Source organism: Hevea brasiliensis, chromosome 15 (assembly GCF_030052815.1).
Source record: "Hevea brasiliensis isolate MT/VB/25A 57/8 chromosome 15, ASM3005281v1, whole genome shotgun sequence".
NCBI classification, from domain to species: domain Eukaryota; kingdom Viridiplantae; phylum Streptophyta; class Magnoliopsida; order Malpighiales; family Euphorbiaceae; genus Hevea; species Hevea brasiliensis.
Window position 1 is genome coordinate 63989205 of NC_079507.1, and position 19146 is coordinate 64008350.

The 19146-nt window shown below is 33.9% G+C and overlaps 2 protein-coding genes and 1 pseudogene across 3 annotated transcripts; 1 reads left to right on the top strand and 2 right to left on the bottom strand.

Moving 5' to 3' along the window:
- The first annotated feature begins 276 nt into the window (after positions 1 to 276).
- On the top strand, positions 277 to 5135 carry LOC110670328 (putative receptor-like protein kinase At3g47110). The gene is made up of 4 exons (XM_058137296.1): positions 277 to 931; positions 1565 to 1636; positions 2469 to 4472; positions 4605 to 5135. Exons 1-4 carry the CDS (start codon positions 664 to 666, stop codon positions 4958 to 4960), a joined length of 2700 nt encoding a protein of 899 aa, XP_057993279.1. The 5' UTR covers positions 277 to 663; the 3' UTR covers positions 4961 to 5135.
- A 347-nt stretch (positions 5136 to 5482) lies between these two features.
- On the bottom strand, positions 5483 to 9214 carry LOC110670335 (uncharacterized). 2 transcript variants are annotated; one of them, XM_058137298.1, is made up of 8 exons: positions 8823 to 9214; positions 7799 to 7915; positions 7177 to 7226; positions 6988 to 7093; positions 6727 to 6874; positions 6481 to 6620; positions 6210 to 6376; positions 5483 to 6112 (listed from the first exon to the last, which is right to left on the bottom strand). In XM_058137298.1, exons 1-8 carry the CDS (start codon positions 8890 to 8892, stop codon positions 5819 to 5821), a joined length of 1092 nt encoding a protein of 363 aa, XP_057993281.1. In that variant the 5' UTR covers positions 8893 to 9214; the 3' UTR covers positions 5483 to 5818. The 2 variants fall into 2 exon arrangements, with proteins under 2 accessions (XP_057993281.1, XP_057993280.1); XM_058137297.1 differs by having other exon boundaries at positions 7177 to 7370.
- Positions 9215 to 9787: 573 nt separating this feature from the next.
- LOC110670337 (vacuolar protein-sorting-associated protein 33 homolog) lies at positions 9788 to 18440 on the bottom strand (annotated as a pseudogene).
- Positions 18441 to 19146: the final 706 nt, after the last annotated feature.

The window sequence follows — 19146 nt, forward strand, 5'->3', positions numbered from 1 at the left end:
AGAAAAAAAAAAGGATAAGCTCAACCTGCCTCCGCATAGCCCCATATTCAGTTGAATCTCATCTGCTATTTTATTATTTTTGGAAAAGTATACTTTTTGTGGGTTTCCTTGTTTTATTAATAGGGTCTGAATATATTTTTTTAAGAGTTTATATTATTACTAGTTTAATGGTATATAAAAATTTTTCATTTCAGTATATATTGATATTATTTAGTAATTTTTTTTAAATATTAGCGACATAATAATATTGATAGTCTCCTATTAATAAATTAGATAAGATATTAAAAAGTATATTTTTCCTTGTTATTTATTATTTTTATTCTTTATTTCAAGTGAGAGGGATTGTGAAACACTAAAAAAACTTTCAATGAGAGATTTGGAAGTGTAGTGATACATCGAATCCTAAGCATTAATTTTGTGACAGGTGAAATACCAGATGAGATCGGCCAACTAGGTAACTTGCAGTTCTTGGTTTTGGAATCAAACAACCTTACTGGCACCATTCCACCTTGGCTCTTTAACATTTCCACACTGAAGCTTGTTGATTTGTCCGATAATCTTTTATGTGGGAATATTCCAGCACCAGCAGAGTTTGGTAATATAGAGGTGATCGATGTGAGCTCGAACCAGATTTCAGGTTCCATTCCATCAACTTTCTGGAACATGTCCTCGTTGCAGCTTTTGTACTTGGGATACAACAGGCTGTCTGGTAGCCTTCCTGATGATTTGTGCCAAAGACTTACTTTTCTTCAAGTGCTCGTAGTAGCTGATAATGGGCTTTCTGGTCCCATTCCATCCCATAATTTATCTCGGTGCAGAGAGCTTAATACTCTGAATCTTTGGGATAATAAATTCGATGGAAGAATACCAAAGGATATTGGGAAACTAACCAACCTAAACTGGCTCGATCTTGGCTTCAACAACCTGATAGGTATTATCATATAAATTGCTATTCTTGCAACTTACACCTTGTTTGTTTTAATTCCAAAATATCAAATTTTGTGAGATTTAATTAAATTTATTATTTTGTGTGTTTAGTTTAGGAAAAAAAAATCAGTTTTAGAAATTCAATTTTAGAAATTGGTTATAACTAAAACTAATTTCTATCAAATGATGAAATTTGAAATTTAATTCCACCAAATTTATATAACAACATTTTATGGATTTATTTTGTTATATAAATCTTTTATATTATGAGACATGTGAATTTATTTTATATTTATTATTATATTAATAATTGGTTTATATGTTTGTTAATTGTTATAAATTTGTAAGGTATAATTTTTTTTTTCAATTTTGTAAAAAATTATAATTTTTTAATTTTACTCTTAGAGTAATTTAGAAAATGAGTATAAATGAATTTCAATTCTGAAATTATACTAAACATGAATTATATAAAATTTAATTAAATTTTATATATTAAATTATGTCATACTAAATAATGAAAATCATTTCAAATGAATTTGAAAAATTGTGATAGAATTAAGCTAAACACTATGTTAACTTTTTCATACACTTTGTCTGTAGTGTGGAACTTAACTTTTGTTTCATTATGACACCACAGGAAGAATTCCAACAGATATTGCTAACTGCACTCTGCTTGAGGTCCTATGGCTCCCTCAAAATTACTTGACAGGTATCATTCTGCTAGTTAATTCTCATTATCTTAATTATAAGGCCTAATAAAAAATGAGGTTTTTAATTATATTTAAATTTCCTAATTTTGATAATTTTATCTTACTTTAAAAAATTAGTTTCAATTATATTCACTTACCAAAATTAAATATTATATTATTATTTTTTTAAAAAAATAATTTTCATTCATTTAAATAACAAATTTTTTATTATTTTAGACATTTTAATTATCTGAAATTTTTTATTAAAAAAATTATTTGAAAAATTAAAAGTGATCAATTTTGACCAATTTGATTTAACTGAAATTTGAGTTATTAAATTTGGAAAAATTAAAGATTTAAATTAATATAACAATTAAACAATATAAAATTTTTTTTACCAAGAAGTCTCATTGCAAATATATATATATATATATATATATAGACAGAAAAAAAGCAATATCAATTTTAGGGTTTTTTTTTTCTGTCTTTGATTAACAGGAATTTAGATTGATTTTGAATAAATAAACTAATTTTATCAATAAAAATTAAATCTCAAAATACAATCATTAGTTTCAAAAACCTGATTACACAGCGGAGGTTGATGAGAGTAGCTCCTTGAAAAAACTAAAAAAAAAAAAAAAAAGATAAGCTCAACCTGAGATAAAGTTGGAGACAAGAGGCCCGATCTGCCTCCGCATAGCCCAAATTCAGTTGAATCTTATCTGGTATTTAATATTCATTTATTTGTTCTTTATTTCAATTGAGAGGGGTTGTGAAACACTGACAAAAATTTCAATGAGAGATTTGGAAGTGTCGTGGTGTATCAAATCCTAAGCATTAATTTTGTCACAGGTGAAATACCAGATGAGATTGGCCAACTTCGTTATTTGCGGTTCTTGTCGTTGGGAGCAAACAACCTTACTGGCACCATTCCATCCTCAATCTTTAATATCTCGGAATTACTAGTCATTGAACTGCCTATCAACTCTCTTTCAGGCCGTCTTCCACCAACCGTCGGCCGCTGGCTTCCAAACTTGGAAGAACTTTTTCTATGGGAAAATAAGCTTGATGGACCAATTCCCAGCTCCATCTCTAATGCTTCTATGCTTACTACCCTGCATCTGTCTTGGAACTCATTCTCTGGTGTTGTTCCTGCCGCGCTTGGCAATTTGAGACTCCTACAGCACCTCGCCTTCAAAGCGAATTTTCTGACGACTGAATCATCCACATCAGAAATGAATTTTCTGGCATCTTTGACAAATTGCAAGTATTTGAAAAACTTATGGATTTCAGAGAATCCGATAAACGGCCTCCTTCCAACTCAAATTGGGAATCTTTCTTCATCTCTAGAAATTATTTATGCAGATTTTTGCAATATCAAGGGCAGCATTCCAATGGAAATTGGGAATTTAAGCAACCTTATTGTGTTGAACCTCTCGAATAATGAGTTGACAGGACCTATACCGAAAACCATGGGGAGGATGCAGAAGCTCCAAGTTTTGCGTCTTGAAGGCAATGAATTACAAGGATCAATACCGCCTGAGCTTTGCCAATTACAAACTTTGGGCAGATTATCATTGGGAGGGAATGAGCTCTATGGACCTTTACATTCATGCTTGTCAAATCTGACTTCTCTAAGGTATCTAAACTTGAGCTCCAACAAGCTTACTTCCACCATACCCTTAAGCCTGTGGAGCCTAACATATATCCTGGAAGTGAACTTGTCATCGAACTTCATTGGCGGTTGCCTTCCATTAGAAATAAAAAATTTGAGGGTCATGACTAAGCTAGATATATCAAGGAATCAATTGTCAGGTAACATTCCATACACCATCGGAAGCCTCAGAGATCTTTTTTACCTCTCCCTGGCACATAACAAATTGCAAGAGTCTATACCTGAATCATTTGGTGGCTTGATAAGCTTGGAGTTTTTGGATCTTTCCAACAACAATCTCTCAGGAGAGATACCGAAGTCATTGGAGAAGATCTCATATCTCAAATATTTTAACGTTTCCTGCAATAGACTTCAGGGGCCAATTCCTACACAAGGACCTTTTTTGTACTTCTCAGCTCAGTCATACATGAGGAATGATGCTCTTTGTGGTGCTCCACGTCTGCAAGTCCCACATTGCAGAAATGGAAAACAACATCCGAGAGAAGTTATGCATCTACTGAATTATATTTTGCCCATTGGAGCATTGGCAGTACTACTTCTTTTGGTTATCATTTTTGCATTGACCAGATGCCAAGACAGGAATAGAAGATCTTCGGTAGAAGCAAATTTATTTCCTCTGTCCATGACATGGAGAAAAATCTCATACCAAGAACTTTCACAAGCAACTAATGGATTTGATCAAAGCAACCTGCTTGGAAGGGGAAGTTTTGGTTCTGTTTATAAAGGAACACTTTCGGATGGAATGAATGTTGCTATAAAGGTTTTCAATTTGCAACAAAATGAGGTCTGGAGGAGTTTTGATGCTGAATGTGCAGTGATGAGCAATTTTCGTCACCGAAATCTTGCCAAAATCATCAGCAGTTGCTCCAGCAACGATTTCAAAGCCTTAATACTCGATTACATGCCTAATGGAAGCTTAGAAAAATGGTTGTATTCTTACAACTATTTTTTGGATATCCAGCAGAGACTAGACATCATGATAGATGTTGCATCCGCATTGGAGTATCTTCATCATCATCAACCTGTTCCTGTAATACACTGTGATCTGAAGCCCAGCAATATTTTGCTAGATGAGGATATGGTTGCACATGTAAGTGATTTCGGTGTTGCAAAACTCCTAGGTGAAGAGGAGCAGATGATACATACAAACACTCTTGCCACAGTGGGGTATATAGCACCAGGTTTTTTCTAGTTCTATATTATACTTCATGCTCAGATTTCCTTCTTCTTCTTCTTTTTTCCCCCCTGTAGAACGATTTACAAGCTGCTTCTTTTTTTCTTTTTTTTTGATTAAATTATATTATCATGCGAAGAGTATGGAGCACAGGGGCTTGTATCTACAAAAGCTGATGTTTACAGTTATGGTATTATGCTGATGGAAGTGTTCACAAGAAAGAAGCCAACCGATGAAATTTTCAGTGATGAGATGAGCCTTAAACATTGGGTGAGTAACTCTCTGCTTCAGTCAAACTCCGAAGTTGTGGACAGTAATTTAATGGGAAGGGAGGATAAAGATTTTGCTGCCAAGGAGAAATGCATTGCATCTATCTTGAGTTTGGCTCTGGAATGTACCTCAAATTCACCTCAGCAGAGGATCAATATGGAAGATGCGGTTACTAGACTCAAGAAAATCAAATTCAGGCTTTTAGCAAATATAGAGATGACCTGAAAGTGTTAGCAAGTATATAGTTCTATAACATATTTTGTTTATTGATTTATATGCATCACAGCATCAGGAACCTTGTTTAGTAATGAATGTTTTAAGATAGCACTGATGATGTTCTGATCTTGTCTAGTTTTGTACATTATTTTTGGAGATTATTACGAGGTTAGGGATTGAACCATCTCTCTTGCATTGTTGAGGCAAGAGTTTACTAGTTGTGACCCTGCCATTGCTTCAGCGGCTTTGGGTTCCTGATGGTTACTGTTTTCATTTTGCTCTGTCTAGTTAGTGTGAGAAAGGTAGAGCCTGTTATCTTGTCATAATGAAATTTTGGATGCAAAGTTCTGATTCTAATGTTAGGCTCACGTGATACTCAAATCATCCACAGATATGGAGGGTCATCTCCTTTTTGAGTACCAATTCACGATGCAGCCATGGATCAAAAAATGAACATGGTTAGAAGGTCGAAATTTGTTTGATTTCTCCATAGAACTGTGCAAACATTTTGCCTAGTAACCAGACGACCACTTCTGGGAGCTCTGCGTCCACCTAAAACTTTATTAAGAACTGTTCATTTTTAAGAGAGTCTTGTCGACTTGGTGTGTTTCTACATACAGTGAAGACCATCTCGTCAACGAGATGGGCAAATTAAATTTCCTTCTCGCACACAGCAACCTAAGGATCAAACTGCTATGATAGATTTGTATTTCAACTCTAGGGACCACTGCAATATATCTATGTAAATAAAATGACCTAACGGCTCAAAGATGCACAACTCGCAAATTATCAAGAGATGCTTTCTGTTGAAATTATCTTGTACAAAGTAGTGCGGAATGGTTTTGTTATCGTCTGCTATATTGACTGTTAGTCCTCCTTGTTGCCAGCAACGCTGATGAGGTACTGATTCAAATGCTGGCCAAAAATCTTTGTAGAAAATGATTCAGTGGCATGCTTCCGTGCCTGTTCACCCATTCTCTTGGCAATCTGGGGATCCTGAATGAGTTTAGCCATAGGCAGAGAAAACGCTTTAGGAGTAGAATCACAAAGAAAGCCTGTCACTTCATCCTTTACTGTTTCCACAGGACCCCCACTGTTGCATGCAATAACAGGTTTATGAGCTGCCATTGCCTCCAATGGTACGATTCCAAAGTGTTCATCCTACATTCATTACAATTTATTTATTAAAAAAAAAAACCTTTTTTTTTCCATCCTCAAATATGGTAAATTTCATGAGAACATTCATCAAATCTCGCACCTTTGGCGTATAAATGACACACAGGCATTGGGAAAGAAGAGCATTTCTTTCAGCTGTTGAGCAAGATGTGACAAACTTAACTCGATGAGACACACCTTCCCTTTCAGCTAAGCTTTTAAGTTCCTCCAAGTACTCAACATTTTCTCTCAGTCGTTTGTCATATCCACCTGAAACAAGAATTTATGCAGTATAAAGTGAAGTAATGATGACTGATGAGGCTATTTTAAAGAGGCACATGCCAGTAGAACTCAGCAGCAGTAGCCAGACTTGCCTGCAATAGTCAAAGTGGCATCAGGTAGATTATGATTTTCAAGAGCATGCTTATCAAGGGTGTGAAGCATAGCAAATGCTGAAACAGCCAACTCTATGTTCTTTTTCCTTTCAAAGCGGTTGATGGACAGAAAATTCAGGCTATGCCACATGAAGAAGGAAAAATATAATGAAATAAATTATTATATGTCATTTTAAAAGCATTCCTAAAGCTAAAGATTCAAGAGATACAAAACATATCAGTTACTTATAAGAATGAGATTCATCAAACTGATCCACATTGACAGCTGGGTAAAGAACAGCAGGTTGAATTCCTCGAGAATGGAGATGATTGAATGTATTTGCAAAGGTAGATGCAGTAAATTTACTATTAACAAGTATCATATCTGCCATTCCTGCACACCCAAAAAGCAATATGACAAGAATCAGTGCTCTTGGCAAGGAAAAGGTTTGTGGTAGCAAACATATTAACATGAACAGCAGGCAACCATAGAATGAGGAAACAAACCAGTTGTAATTTCTTCTACAAAGTCAATAGGTTTTCTATATAACCTCCGAAGAAAAGTTGTGTGTTGAGCTAGTAACAGATCCGGAAAATGACAATAAAATACCACCTGTATAAATGGGACTATTGTATGAAAATCCACAAGGCCAAGAACCTTAAACAGCTATTCACATAAAGATATATAGCTGCTACCTTTGCTGATTTTTTAAGTTTCAACAGTGGGATGACAACAGAAACCTGATCTACCAGTATGACATCAAATGATGGCCACAGGAACAGCAAGCAAATAGCAACAAAAATACACCGTAAGTATGCACATACAGCATGTAAACGGTAAAATATATGCCGAGGTAGAAAAGAGCCATATACAGTAACTGGAAAGGTACCTGTACAAGTAATTGACATTAACAGGAATACAGTATGATTTCAGCCAGACACAGGATGTAAATGGTTGTAAGACAAAAGCAGAAAGAGGCACAAAGGATTTTTTTTCTTCCTCCTTTTCGGGAAGCCACAAAATACAGTAATGTAAATCAAGCAATTGCAAATTTCACTCCTATTTGACTCGTGTTTTTGTAATAATTCATTTAAAATCCCTGAATAAACAACAAATTAAAATAAAATTATTAAAAAAAATTGTACTGATATACTAAAGATTTTTTTTTTTAATGAATATCCTAAAGATATTATTGACCAACTTAAAGACTCTGATAAATAAACTAAGAACTATACTTCTAAATCCGCCAATATGCAACTTAAAAAGACAGACTTAACAAAGACTTATGGAGTGATAAACAAAATAAAAGCAATGTACCAGAAACAGTTTCCTCAAAGCATCGGTTTTTATCATGGTGAGCTGTAAAAATATGAACATTGTGGCCATGGGAGCCAAGTTCAACAGCCGCATCAACAATCAATCTTTCAGCTCCACCTAAAAATTGTTATAATGTACCAATAAAATAAGTTTGAAATTAATAGGTGATCCCTAGAAAACCTGAATACAAGAAAATTTTCATGTATGCTGTAAGAGATTGGAATTAATTGCAAATTATAATGAGAATTGTATGTTTTACCAACAATTAAGTATGACATTCAACTGAGGTAAAATTCACTAAAAATGAATAGATGTGCTATGAATATTTCAATCTAACAGTCTTGGTAACATAAAATAAAACAAGGTTTCTTCCCCATTATTGAGGGTAGAAAAATTCTTGGCTTCTGGTAGCAAATTGCAAACAAGTGACATAATTAAATGCAAAAGATGGGAGGAAGGCCTCCCTTTAATATTGATCGGAAAAAATGAAAGCTTAGTTCAGTGTTGTCATCTTTGTAAGAGAGAAGGAGGTCAGAACAGGGGCTTGATCCTCCAACAGACTGGATTAGAGAGTATATGACCAGTAGCCTACTTGGCTTACTGCACATTCCATTATGTTAGCAACAAAGTTGAAAGCAAAGTCACTGCCACAATCAACTCCGCCTATGAGACAACACCTACGACCGCCACCACTCATCTCTCCATCAACTCCAATGCCACAAACAGTCAGCCACCCACAGTGTCCGCGGAAACATAACCAAAACCATCATAAACTGATTCTTTCCGCCATGCTAGCAATAGATTCATTTCTTTCTAAAAAGAAAAATGAAAGAAAGAAAAGATTCCTACTTTTGTCCCCAAAATCCAAAAACGAACATTTCACATCACACTAAATTAACTAACAATTTCACTTCTCAAATTAAATCTGAGACCTATTTATAGTTCTTCACATCAAACTTTATCAATATCTGTATATATAAGGAGGAGGATGAAGCGAGTGAGAGAGGGTGAATGATAATATTACCTATACCAAGATCTGGGTGTATGATTGCGATATTCAATTTTGGGCTCACTTTTCTCTCCATCTTCTTCATGCTTCTATGAATTCTGCAATCAAACAATGGTCCCCCTCTTCAACTATACGTAGATTGGGCATTCAGTCAAAACAAATTGGAAGAGTTGAAGAAGTTGAAGGTACGATGTAACTGCGTTAAGAATTAGGTATTGGGGAAAAAACAAGAAGGGAACGTATAGAGGGTAGAAAAGGGTTAAGAATAAGCTTGTGTGGTGGTGGAGGAGAGTGTTGCCGTCGACGGAAGTTCTGTCGCCGCCAAGCGGGGGAGAGCAGCTCGACGCTGGGGGTAATCAAACCTTAATTTAGCATATCTCTCAACTTCAGCATTTGTAGTAACAAATCATCAAAATTTTTGGACCCCCTTATTTTCATTAAAAAATAGTAATTTATATTACTCTTTATTTAAATTGTGTAAATGTTTATTATATTTTATAAAAATAAAGAATAAAATTTTAAAAAAAATTAATTTTTTTAAATGTGATCAATAATTTTAAATAAAATAAAAAGTTAAATATAATTATTATTTATAAATAAAATGGAGTGAGTATATTATAATTAAATTCAATTAAAATTTTTAATGTGGCACGCATGTAAAACATCTTAGAAAAATATAAAAAGGTTGGTATTTAATTTTTATTTTTTTAATGAAATTAATTGTTTGTTTTTAAAATATATTATTTAATTTTTTATTTTTTTAATTTATTAACTATTTAATTTTTATTATTTAAATTATAAGAAGTGAATATTTGATAAATTTAAAATTATGAGAATTAAATAATTGCAATAATCATATTATAGGAATTGAATAATTGAGTTAAAAAAAATTACATTAAAATAATTTGATTAATAAAAAAAAATCTTTAAAATAACTAAAGAGAGCAGATAGCTCACGAATTGAAGATAGAGAGACCAGATAAAAAGAAGGTTATAGGAATATGCAACTAGAAGCAAGATTTGGAAAGTATCAGTAAACAAGAAGCAAGATTTCCCCAATCTTGGTTAAACATGTGTGACTATATGAGCAATATATGATAGCAGTGAATGTTGATGCTGGGATTTGATTGTGAACTTACTAAAAGCTTGTTATTCGTAAATTAAAATAATTAAATGATAGCGTGTTTTCCATGCAAAGGATGACTGCTAATCAGCCATGAAATCTAATAAGATGAACAAGGTTCCATTTACGAGAATTCCTTGTTAGGATGAATATACTAGGCAACCCCATGAAAGGGGAAAACTGTTTGACCACAAAATAATCTCACTTCAAAATCTCCCACTAGTGTTTTGACCCTGCCGTTAACAAGTCTGGCTTTCCAGCTCTGCTAGTCGCCGATCAATTTTCACCTCAGGATATGAAATTAAAAAGCAATTTAGAATCAAGTAATCAACCCAAATGCTCCTCGTATGCCTCTACCAAGGTATGGCCATTGACAATATTTGTTGTTCCAATAATTAAATCATATGCCATCCCTTCCTGCAAGACAAACGGTTACATAATAAATCAAGGCAAACAAACTAAAAAATCATGAAGAAAAATCAAGGCATAGACGTCGATACATAGACTTATACAAGAAATTATTAACCATGTTGCTTTTGGAAGTTCAGAACAGATTAAAGATTTGTATACCACCAAAATATTTGACATACCTGAGCGCTAAGAAATCGGAGGGCAGAAATTTCTGCAAATGTAACCCCTCCAATGAATACAACAAGTACAAGGGAGCGCCATCCATCAGCTAATCTGAAATATGTTTACTAGTGTTACAGTGATGGAAAAATAAATGAAGAACTAATGTTGCATGATACAAGTTAGAAATGAATTTGATATAAAAACTTCAAAGGGAGGATTGACACACTTAGTTCCATGAACAAAGGTTTCATGGTTCAATAACCATTACTGATAGTTCTTACTAGTCATGGGAAATGGATATTCTGAATTTATAGGGAATTTTGATAATAAGACCCACCACAATAATGGCAATATCCACAAACTAGAAATGAAAAGTTAAGCAGAACAAAAGAAAATGGAATGAATTTGGATATACCTGTCTGCAGCTTCTGAAGCCCCGTGCAATGTGTCAGAAGATGGACTGCTTAAGAATCCAACCTGCAAAAGTAGTACAAGATATTGATAGTAACAGATATCAAAACACAGAGATAAGAGAGAAGCAAGATGAGAAATTGCACCGACTCTCTTTGATTCTGAGCGTGGTCCAGGCAACAGCTTCAAAATTTCTTCCATGTGACGCCTGTAAGGTTCAATTTATCACATTTGACAAAGATGACAACACTTATAAAGTCCATAGATATATTGCAAACTTGAAAATAACAGCATTTAAATTAAAAAGAAAATGCAAAGATAAAATCATGCATCAGCAATCCCCAACATGAATTTGCACTTTGCACCGAAGGGAAAAATGAAATAATGCATGTAATTAGGCCACAAAGTAAATTAGTAACACAATTGTTGTATGTTTCTAATGATGATCTAAAAGTTGATAATAAACAGATGCTGAGAGAGAGAGAGAGAGGAGGGATGGGGAGTGGATCCATGTTGAGAAAACCAAGTAGTTTGAGACAGACGCTCAAAGGATTGAGACAAAAAATGTGAATGAATGTTTCAATCAATCATACCTTACATTCCTAAGTCATTATGTAACCAGATGCATTTAAATTAGCAAGCAAGATTTTCATGGAAAGTCACAAGGCCTAGCTGCTACATTGGCAAAATTCAGAAACATATATGAATACATGAAATAGAACACGTCAAGATCCTTGGCTAACAAAGTCAAAGAATTGACAATTCTTATAACCAAATATCAAGATATGATCAGGGTTATACTTTCGCAAGTATAAAAACTGGATTAGTATCACAATGAGGATGGAAGTCCAAATGTGCAGCAACAAACTCTCTTATATTATAAAGTATTTGAAATGTTGAAATTTAGAAATATATAAGCCTAACTAAAACCAGTAAGGATTGAATATAGAACATTACGTCTAAAACTATTAGTGGGATTCATCAGTCTACATTAGATGATTATGCTTAATGGAATGGCCTCCATCTATTACATTAAACGTGCAATGATTCAAACTTACTAATATTTCAGGGTTTTCTATGATTTTCATATATAGAAAATTGCTTGCTTTCTAAAAATATGAAAATCATAGAAAACCTTGAAATATTAGGAAGTTTGAATCATTGCATGTTTAATGTGATATATACAAGAGCAAGAGTGGAATTGTATGATTTTCATATTTTTGGCTAACAAGCAATTAACTGGCAAAAGAAAGTGCAAGAGCCAAAAACAGACATATAGAATTGAACTAACCATCCAGATCGAACAGCATGCTGAACAAGACAAATACTTAGTGGTGCATATCCAGAAAAGACATAGGGAATGTCATTTGGGCTGTTGCATATGAAATCACTTCAAAGTTAGGAGGAAAACCAACAAGAATTTAATAGGACACCCTGTTATCATTGTTAAAGTGTGCTTGAGAATTAAATGTAACCCATTTCCCAAGCTAAGATATCAAACGGCTAAACACGCTCCTTTTGCCAAACTTTGCATATGCATTCAGAAGCTAAAAAATTAAGAAGGTAAATTGATAAAGGAAAGGCATTGTTTGTTGTGGCTGGAAAAGGGGGAAGAAAAAAGAAGAATTAATTGACATGTATGAAATATAAAATGGGCTAAAAATGGCATGCCGAAGCCATACTTAATAGTTTCGAATGTATATTACAATCAACAAACACGGAAAATTTGGAAGAAAAAGAAGGAAAACACATTGATGGGAGAGTAGATCTTTTGGGTTTTTCATATTGTCAAGGAAGCCTGAGTACATTATAGGAGAAAAATTAAGTCAAACTAAATCTTATTTCTTTCTGACCACGAGATATTCATTTCAATTTTATCATCTGATGTTAGTTGTCCTTCAAAAATCACGTTATATTCCAAATTATTTTGAAAACAATTTTCTGAAATGATTTTTTAAGGAAATAGATACACGATTTAGAAACTCCTCTCATAGTAATTATGTGTTTGTGATTAATGCTTAGTTATTGTAGTTAATGTTGTTTGCACTGAGAGCATGATTAAGATTTTCCCTCACTGAATTTCCAACTTCATAAACATAATATTATTCTATTATGTTGCTGTCTAGCACATGAGTCTCCTGTAATCTCCTCAGTTGGCAGTCAAAGAGTGAGGCCCGTTTAGCTTATGCCATATGAAGCAGAACTGAAAAAGGCAAACTTACAAACATTCTAAAGTCTAAACAAGAAAACATGAACTTATTAGAAGAAACCAATTTGATGATTGAGAACTATAATACATGGCAATATCAGTATCTTCAACCACAAGTTGTAAAGCACGCTTGACTGTCAGCCAGTTGCTTTTTGTTTCCTGCGAAGTCCAGGTAATGCGCAAAGCATTCAATGATTTGACATAATCCATTTTAAATTTAATTATATATGCACACCAAAGAAACACTTGACTAAACGATACAAAAACTGCTTTTTAAGCAATCCAGCTTTTTCTAAATTATTCAAAGTTGGCATGTGCTCAAATCCATAGCTGTGGAGTAGCTCCCTCCTAAACCAGAGTACAGAAATATCAAATAAACATGATACAGTATAACTAGATAAGGTACATGATGAAATGGACAAAATCATTACACAAATCTAGAACCCAACGACTATGATGTGGATTAGGCTATGCTTGCCTCAAGTAATCAAAATGCTTTTTGGGCAACCCAGAATTTGTAACAGAAAGCAAGATGAGAAGCCACAGAACACTGACAAGAGGTTCCTGCTTATGGATTAATTCTTCAATGTGCTCAAGGCAGCTGTGCATACAGAAGCTTCTTTAGTCAATAAATCGAAATGCATAGAAGCATGTTATGAAAAGTGGAAAGGCATAACAACTCCATAAATTGACAAACTTAAAAATGAAACGCTTGGTGGTTTTAATACCAAGTTAAAAAATAAAACAAACACGTCAAAACTATAATCTCACAATACCAAATGTTTTGACCTAAGGAATAATGAAGAAACATATGATAAAATGTTTTGACCTAAGAAAGCAATTCAGATAAACATATATAGGGTACAGAAATCACTATCAGAGAAGAGCAACCAAAACAACATGCATGTAACAGGGAAATCAAACATGATTCTGTTAAGTATTAAATAACACTATGGCCTTTAGTACTCAGCCTGGAGTTTTAACACACCGCAAACTGTTGATTATCAAATAACACAGCACAATAGCAACATCGTTACACTTATTTTCCTCTTTATGCATATACAGGTTATAATGGAGTGTGATATGCATTTTATCACTTAGAAAGTTATGTTCTCAAAACTTGGAGGTAAGAGTTCAGATTAACTTACATGTCATAACTCTGAGACTCAACAATAGTATGTTCCATGTCAAGCCGTGCTAGAAAAGACAGCATGGATGTAAACGTTGACAGATGCTGTGCGAGATTTATATGCCTCTGAAACAATTAGCAACAAATTAAAATCTATGTTCATCTTAACTGCATTGGGAGATTTCATGGAAGATAGAGAGAGAGAGAAAGACAGAGAGAGAGAGAGAGTTTCAGTCATTTCTGGCAATGAGTTGAGCTTTTTAACGAAATCCTTCAACTAGGAAACTGTCTGGTTCTGCATGTTTTACATTGGCACCCAGTTAGAAATTGCACATAGAACCATTCAACTAATCCAAACTTTGACAACGAATCAATGATAAAGATAGATTACATAATCATTTCTGATTAACAGTAGCTGTATTTATAAGGTTTACATGCAGCTATAGATTGAATTGTTGGCGTAAATAATATTAAGGCTACAACATTGTTTGACTGATGTAGTTACAGGTACTTGAGTTAACAGCAATTAAGTATGAAAGACGTGCATAGGGAGTATTTAGAAGCCAAACAATGTACTAACTGTAGTTGTCATGTCTGTGTAGTCCTGCTTCATCTATGTCACTTTTGTCGAAGGACCTGCAATCATACTGCAGATGGCAACTAAGACGATAGAAATCCAAGGGAATGATCTCAACTTTAGGGACAATGAACAGATTAAGGCTTGGGGGAGAGGGGAGGAAATCAAATAAACTTTTGAACAACCTGGAATAAAATGGAATTAAAAAAGATCAACCTGGACAACAACTTCAAAATTGAGATCCCTTATCTCCTTGAACAGCTTGTTGCTGAAATTAAGACACATGCATTATATTAATATGCCAAGATAGATGTAAAAATATATATGTGATACAGTGGTAAAGAGCACGAGTTATTAGGAAGGGGAACAGAGTTTTTTTTTTATTTTTTTATTTTTTATTTTTACCGAGAAGGGAAGTGTATGGGATCGGAGGAGAAAAACTTTACCTCATTATGTTTGGAATTAAACAGGAGATAAGAGGAAAATAAGGAAGCATTTTTGTTTTGTTTGAATGGATGGGAGGGAATGGAAATTTAATTGTAAAAAGGCTAAAAATTTAATTGTTTGATAAGAAATATTCTTTTTCCTGATAAGCTAAAAGCAACAATAAGCAATATTACACATTTTAGAATGCATTTCAAGGATAGTTATATCTAGCAGCAGCCATAGTGATCTACCCAAATCTCACAATATATAGGGATCCACTGAAGAGGAAAGGCAAATAAGGAAACAAATATTATTGAATAAAATATTTCAGCCAGATACTTCATTCTACCTTGAATTAAGTGGAACTTTCATCTTTTTTCCTTCTTGTTGTTGAGTGCCCATTATTGATGCATCAAGCTCCACAGAGCCATTATTGCTGTGCAAAAACTGCAGTGGATCTATTAGAGATTGCTTACAACAAATCTGGTTAACTAGAAACAAGTATCATGCTTTTCATCCATTCAGGATGGATCATAAATGTAACACATAAAGATTCAGCTTCCAAATGATGGAAACTAAAAATCCCCAATCCTCATGCTAGAAGAGGTTCAATACCCTTACAAGTCAAGGTATGCATATCTACATAAAGATGTAATGTTAACTGCTAATCAGTTTTGGTAAACAATTAGCAATTAGTAAACTTGACTTCCATAAAGCTATTCAAAATGGAACATGGACGGTCAGGGAGACAAAAGCTTAACCCAATATTCCACAATTGTCAAATAACAAGGGATGACAACTCATGAAATCTCATTTCACGTCCCAAGATGTAATAATGTAACTCTTTCTTTAAAAGAAGTTGATCACTTTTGCATCAGATTACCTCATCCAGTAAACCTTCATATGTTAATTGAGAACGCATAGGAGTAACCATGTCCTCCTGCAGCCAAGGATTAGTAAGTTTCTCTTTTCTCATTTAATTAGAAAGAGTAGTAAAGTTGAAAAACAAAATTATCTAAACAAGCAACAACATCATAAATCTGCAAAGCATAAAAATAAATATCTCTAAACAAGAAATTAGTTTCTTTATAAGGCATATGGGACTATTGGAACCTTCCAATCTCTGTATGTAGTAACGCTAACTTGTAAGTAAAATATCAGCTATGCCAATTCACACAAGAAGCTTCAGCTTTTTTAGCTCAAGCTTCACTCGACCAAAGAGTGGATTAAGTTGTTAGCTTGCAAACTCAATTTTTTATATTCTCTACATGAAAACTTTCATGATCACAAGTTTTATATTCTCTACATGAATACCTTCATGATCACAAGTTTTACAGATGTTGCACAGAAGCAGTATATATCAGGCAACTTCTTTCTCATAATCAATATTTAAGGGCTATGGTCTGTCTTTTGGGATTATTATACAACATTGCACGCCAAGATTTCCCCCTTACACCAACATTTAATTATTGAAACTGATGCTCTCCATTGAAGATATAATGAATGTCCCATCTTCCAACTTATTATAACAGCTTAGATAGCTCATCTTGTTCAAACAAATCGCACTCTTACTAATTTTTATAGGCAAATGCAAGACTAATATTGTTTATACCTATGTGTGTGTGTGTGCCTGCAACTTTTGTCACATAATCACATACAAAGGTACAAGTTGAGAGACCACATACCTCCCTATCCAGAAGGATGAGCGTATTGATCTCTGGAATACCCATCCGAAGTAAAAAAAAAAAGTAAATAATTAGTTGGCTGCAAAGCATTTGCAAATGTACACACAACCCCAAAATAAAGAGCTAATAAGTAAAGCTAATTTGCTTAAATAGGTGTTTTGATGAACAATTACATCAGAGGAGCTGACTGGTTCTCCTGTTTGCATGTGACTAAGAATGTCAGCAACACGTGCTGATGCTTTGCCTTTGGCCCTCACATGTGGTATCACTCCAAAAGAAGACTACAAGACATAACTCTCCCATAAATACAAAAGCGTGTGACTATGGTAACCACTTTTTGATCTCAACATATTTTGTTTAAAAGAGATTGGATCCATGAAGCCATGCACACCTCAAGCTTGTGAATGGCGTTAGCAATATGCCAAAGACAGCTTGTATCACCATCAACTTGGCAATCCTGCCATCAACCAAAAAAAAAAGTTCATAAATGAGGAATGATGTTGATGAGGAGGAGGAGAAGGAAGAAAAAGAAAGAAAGAAACAAAATTCTCCCATACTTTGTTACTGAAATCAATTTCAAATGATAATAGATCCTCGTCTAAAGGAACCATGTAGAATGGGTATTCTCCTATGGTCATCAAGTGATGAACTTTCTCCTCCTCAAGCACCTGCTTGACCATAAATATTCATCACACCATCTAAGTGATGAGCGCATTTGTATTTTATGACCATAACATCAAAATCCAATGTGATCCAAACAGATTGTACCTTCTCACAAACAACCTCACGGCGAGGCACAAAACAAATATAATACTCCCTCTCAAGTCCTTTAGATGTATCATTATGAACATGTGAGCATATGCATCTCATCAAATTAAACCGAGAACAAACAAGGTAGACCACTTTGGTGCAGTTTGAACTAGGTCTGCTGAAAGATGCCTCAGTTCGACACCATCTTCCTGTTTTAAAAATAAATAAATAACAACAATATCTTGAATCATCATTAGAAATTTAGAATACAAGTTTGGATTCATCAAATCAGAAAAGGAGAAAAAAAAAAGGGATTCTTTTATTTTGAGGTATTTTCTATTGGATGCTAAAAGAAGTAAATCATTACAATTAAAAAAGACTACCCTTAGTATTGATGTCTGGATGATCAACGAAAAGGGAGCCACTAAGCTTTGGATCAATGACCAAGCACTTCTTTCCCCGAATCTATCAAAAAATCCAATCAATTCAACACTCCTTTACGATCAAATAAGTGAATAATTCATCAGCATAAATGTACTTGGGGGAAAAAAATTAATAACATTGTGATATAGATGTTCCAACCTTCCACAAAATTAGAGCTCGGCCTTGTTGTGGTAAATTTTCAAAATTTAAAAAACATTCTCTTCCTTTCAAGTTTTCAATGCAAATGACAAAAAGAAAAAAATCGCAGTGAATGGAGAATGAGCTTACGTTCTTGAGGATGTTTAGCTCTCTGTGGGACTGTTCCATGCACATACAAATCCATATAAAAATGACAAATTAAAATGTAAAAATTAAAGCAAATTATAGTTCTAATCATATGTAGCTGAATAAGTGTGGTCATCTGAGTGATTTGAGATTCAGAGGAGAGTTATCTAAGTTTGGAATCTGAGCCATTCAATTTGAAGTACAAAATGAAGCCCAATATTCGTCTCTGCAACACGGTAAGTACAGTACAGAAGCTAAACAGATAAATTTGCAAACAGTAACCACTACAAACCAAACCAAATTTAGAGAATTTATCCCAATCTAAGGGATTAGAAATGGGAAATTATTGAATCTCTCCCGAATTGACTCCCTTAAATTGGGTAATTTTTTTTGAGTCGGTGAGATCGTGAAACTCTAATAAACAACAGCGGTGCCGGCGACAGTGAGGGAGAACGGCAATGGTGAACCAAAATGGCAGGGCAGTGGTGACTCAAATGTACGAAAGTTCAATTCTTCAGTACAAATTTGTTGGTGGAGATTGAGCTAAAATGAAATTTCCTTAGCTTTATTTAGAAAAGCATTTTAATATCAATCTTTTTTTCAATTAACTGTGTTTGTATATTTATATAATTAATGTTTAAAATGTTGATTTATTATTAAATATATAATTAAATATTTTGGCTCAAAAAAGTTTAACAATTTGTTCGTCGAGTATTCCACGTAAAATCACTTGATACTGGAGTTCATG

Coding starts and splice junctions, on each gene's coding strand:
- LOC110670328 (XM_058137296.1), top strand. CDS start 664: ATGTCCTCGTTGCAGCTTTTGTACTTGGGATACAACAGGCTGTCTGGT. Junction 932..1,564: donor TGGCTTCAACAACCTGATAG/GTATTATCATAT, acceptor ATGACACCACAG/GAAGAATTCCAACAGATATT. Junction 4,473..4,604: donor AGTGGGGTATATAGCACCAG/GTTTTTTCTAGT, acceptor TATCATGCGAAG/AGTATGGAGCACAGGGGCTT.
- LOC110670335 (XM_058137297.1), bottom strand. CDS start 8,892: ATGAAGAAGATGGAGAGAAAAGTGAGCCCAAAATTGAATATCGCAATC. Junction 6,875..6,987: donor TGTAGAAGAAATTACAACTG/GTTTGTTTCCTC, acceptor TTGGGTGTGCAG/GAATGGCAGATATGATACTT. Junction 6,621..6,726: donor GATGAATCTCATTCTTATAA/GTAACTGATATG, acceptor CATGTGGCATAG/CCTGAATTTTCTGTCCATCA.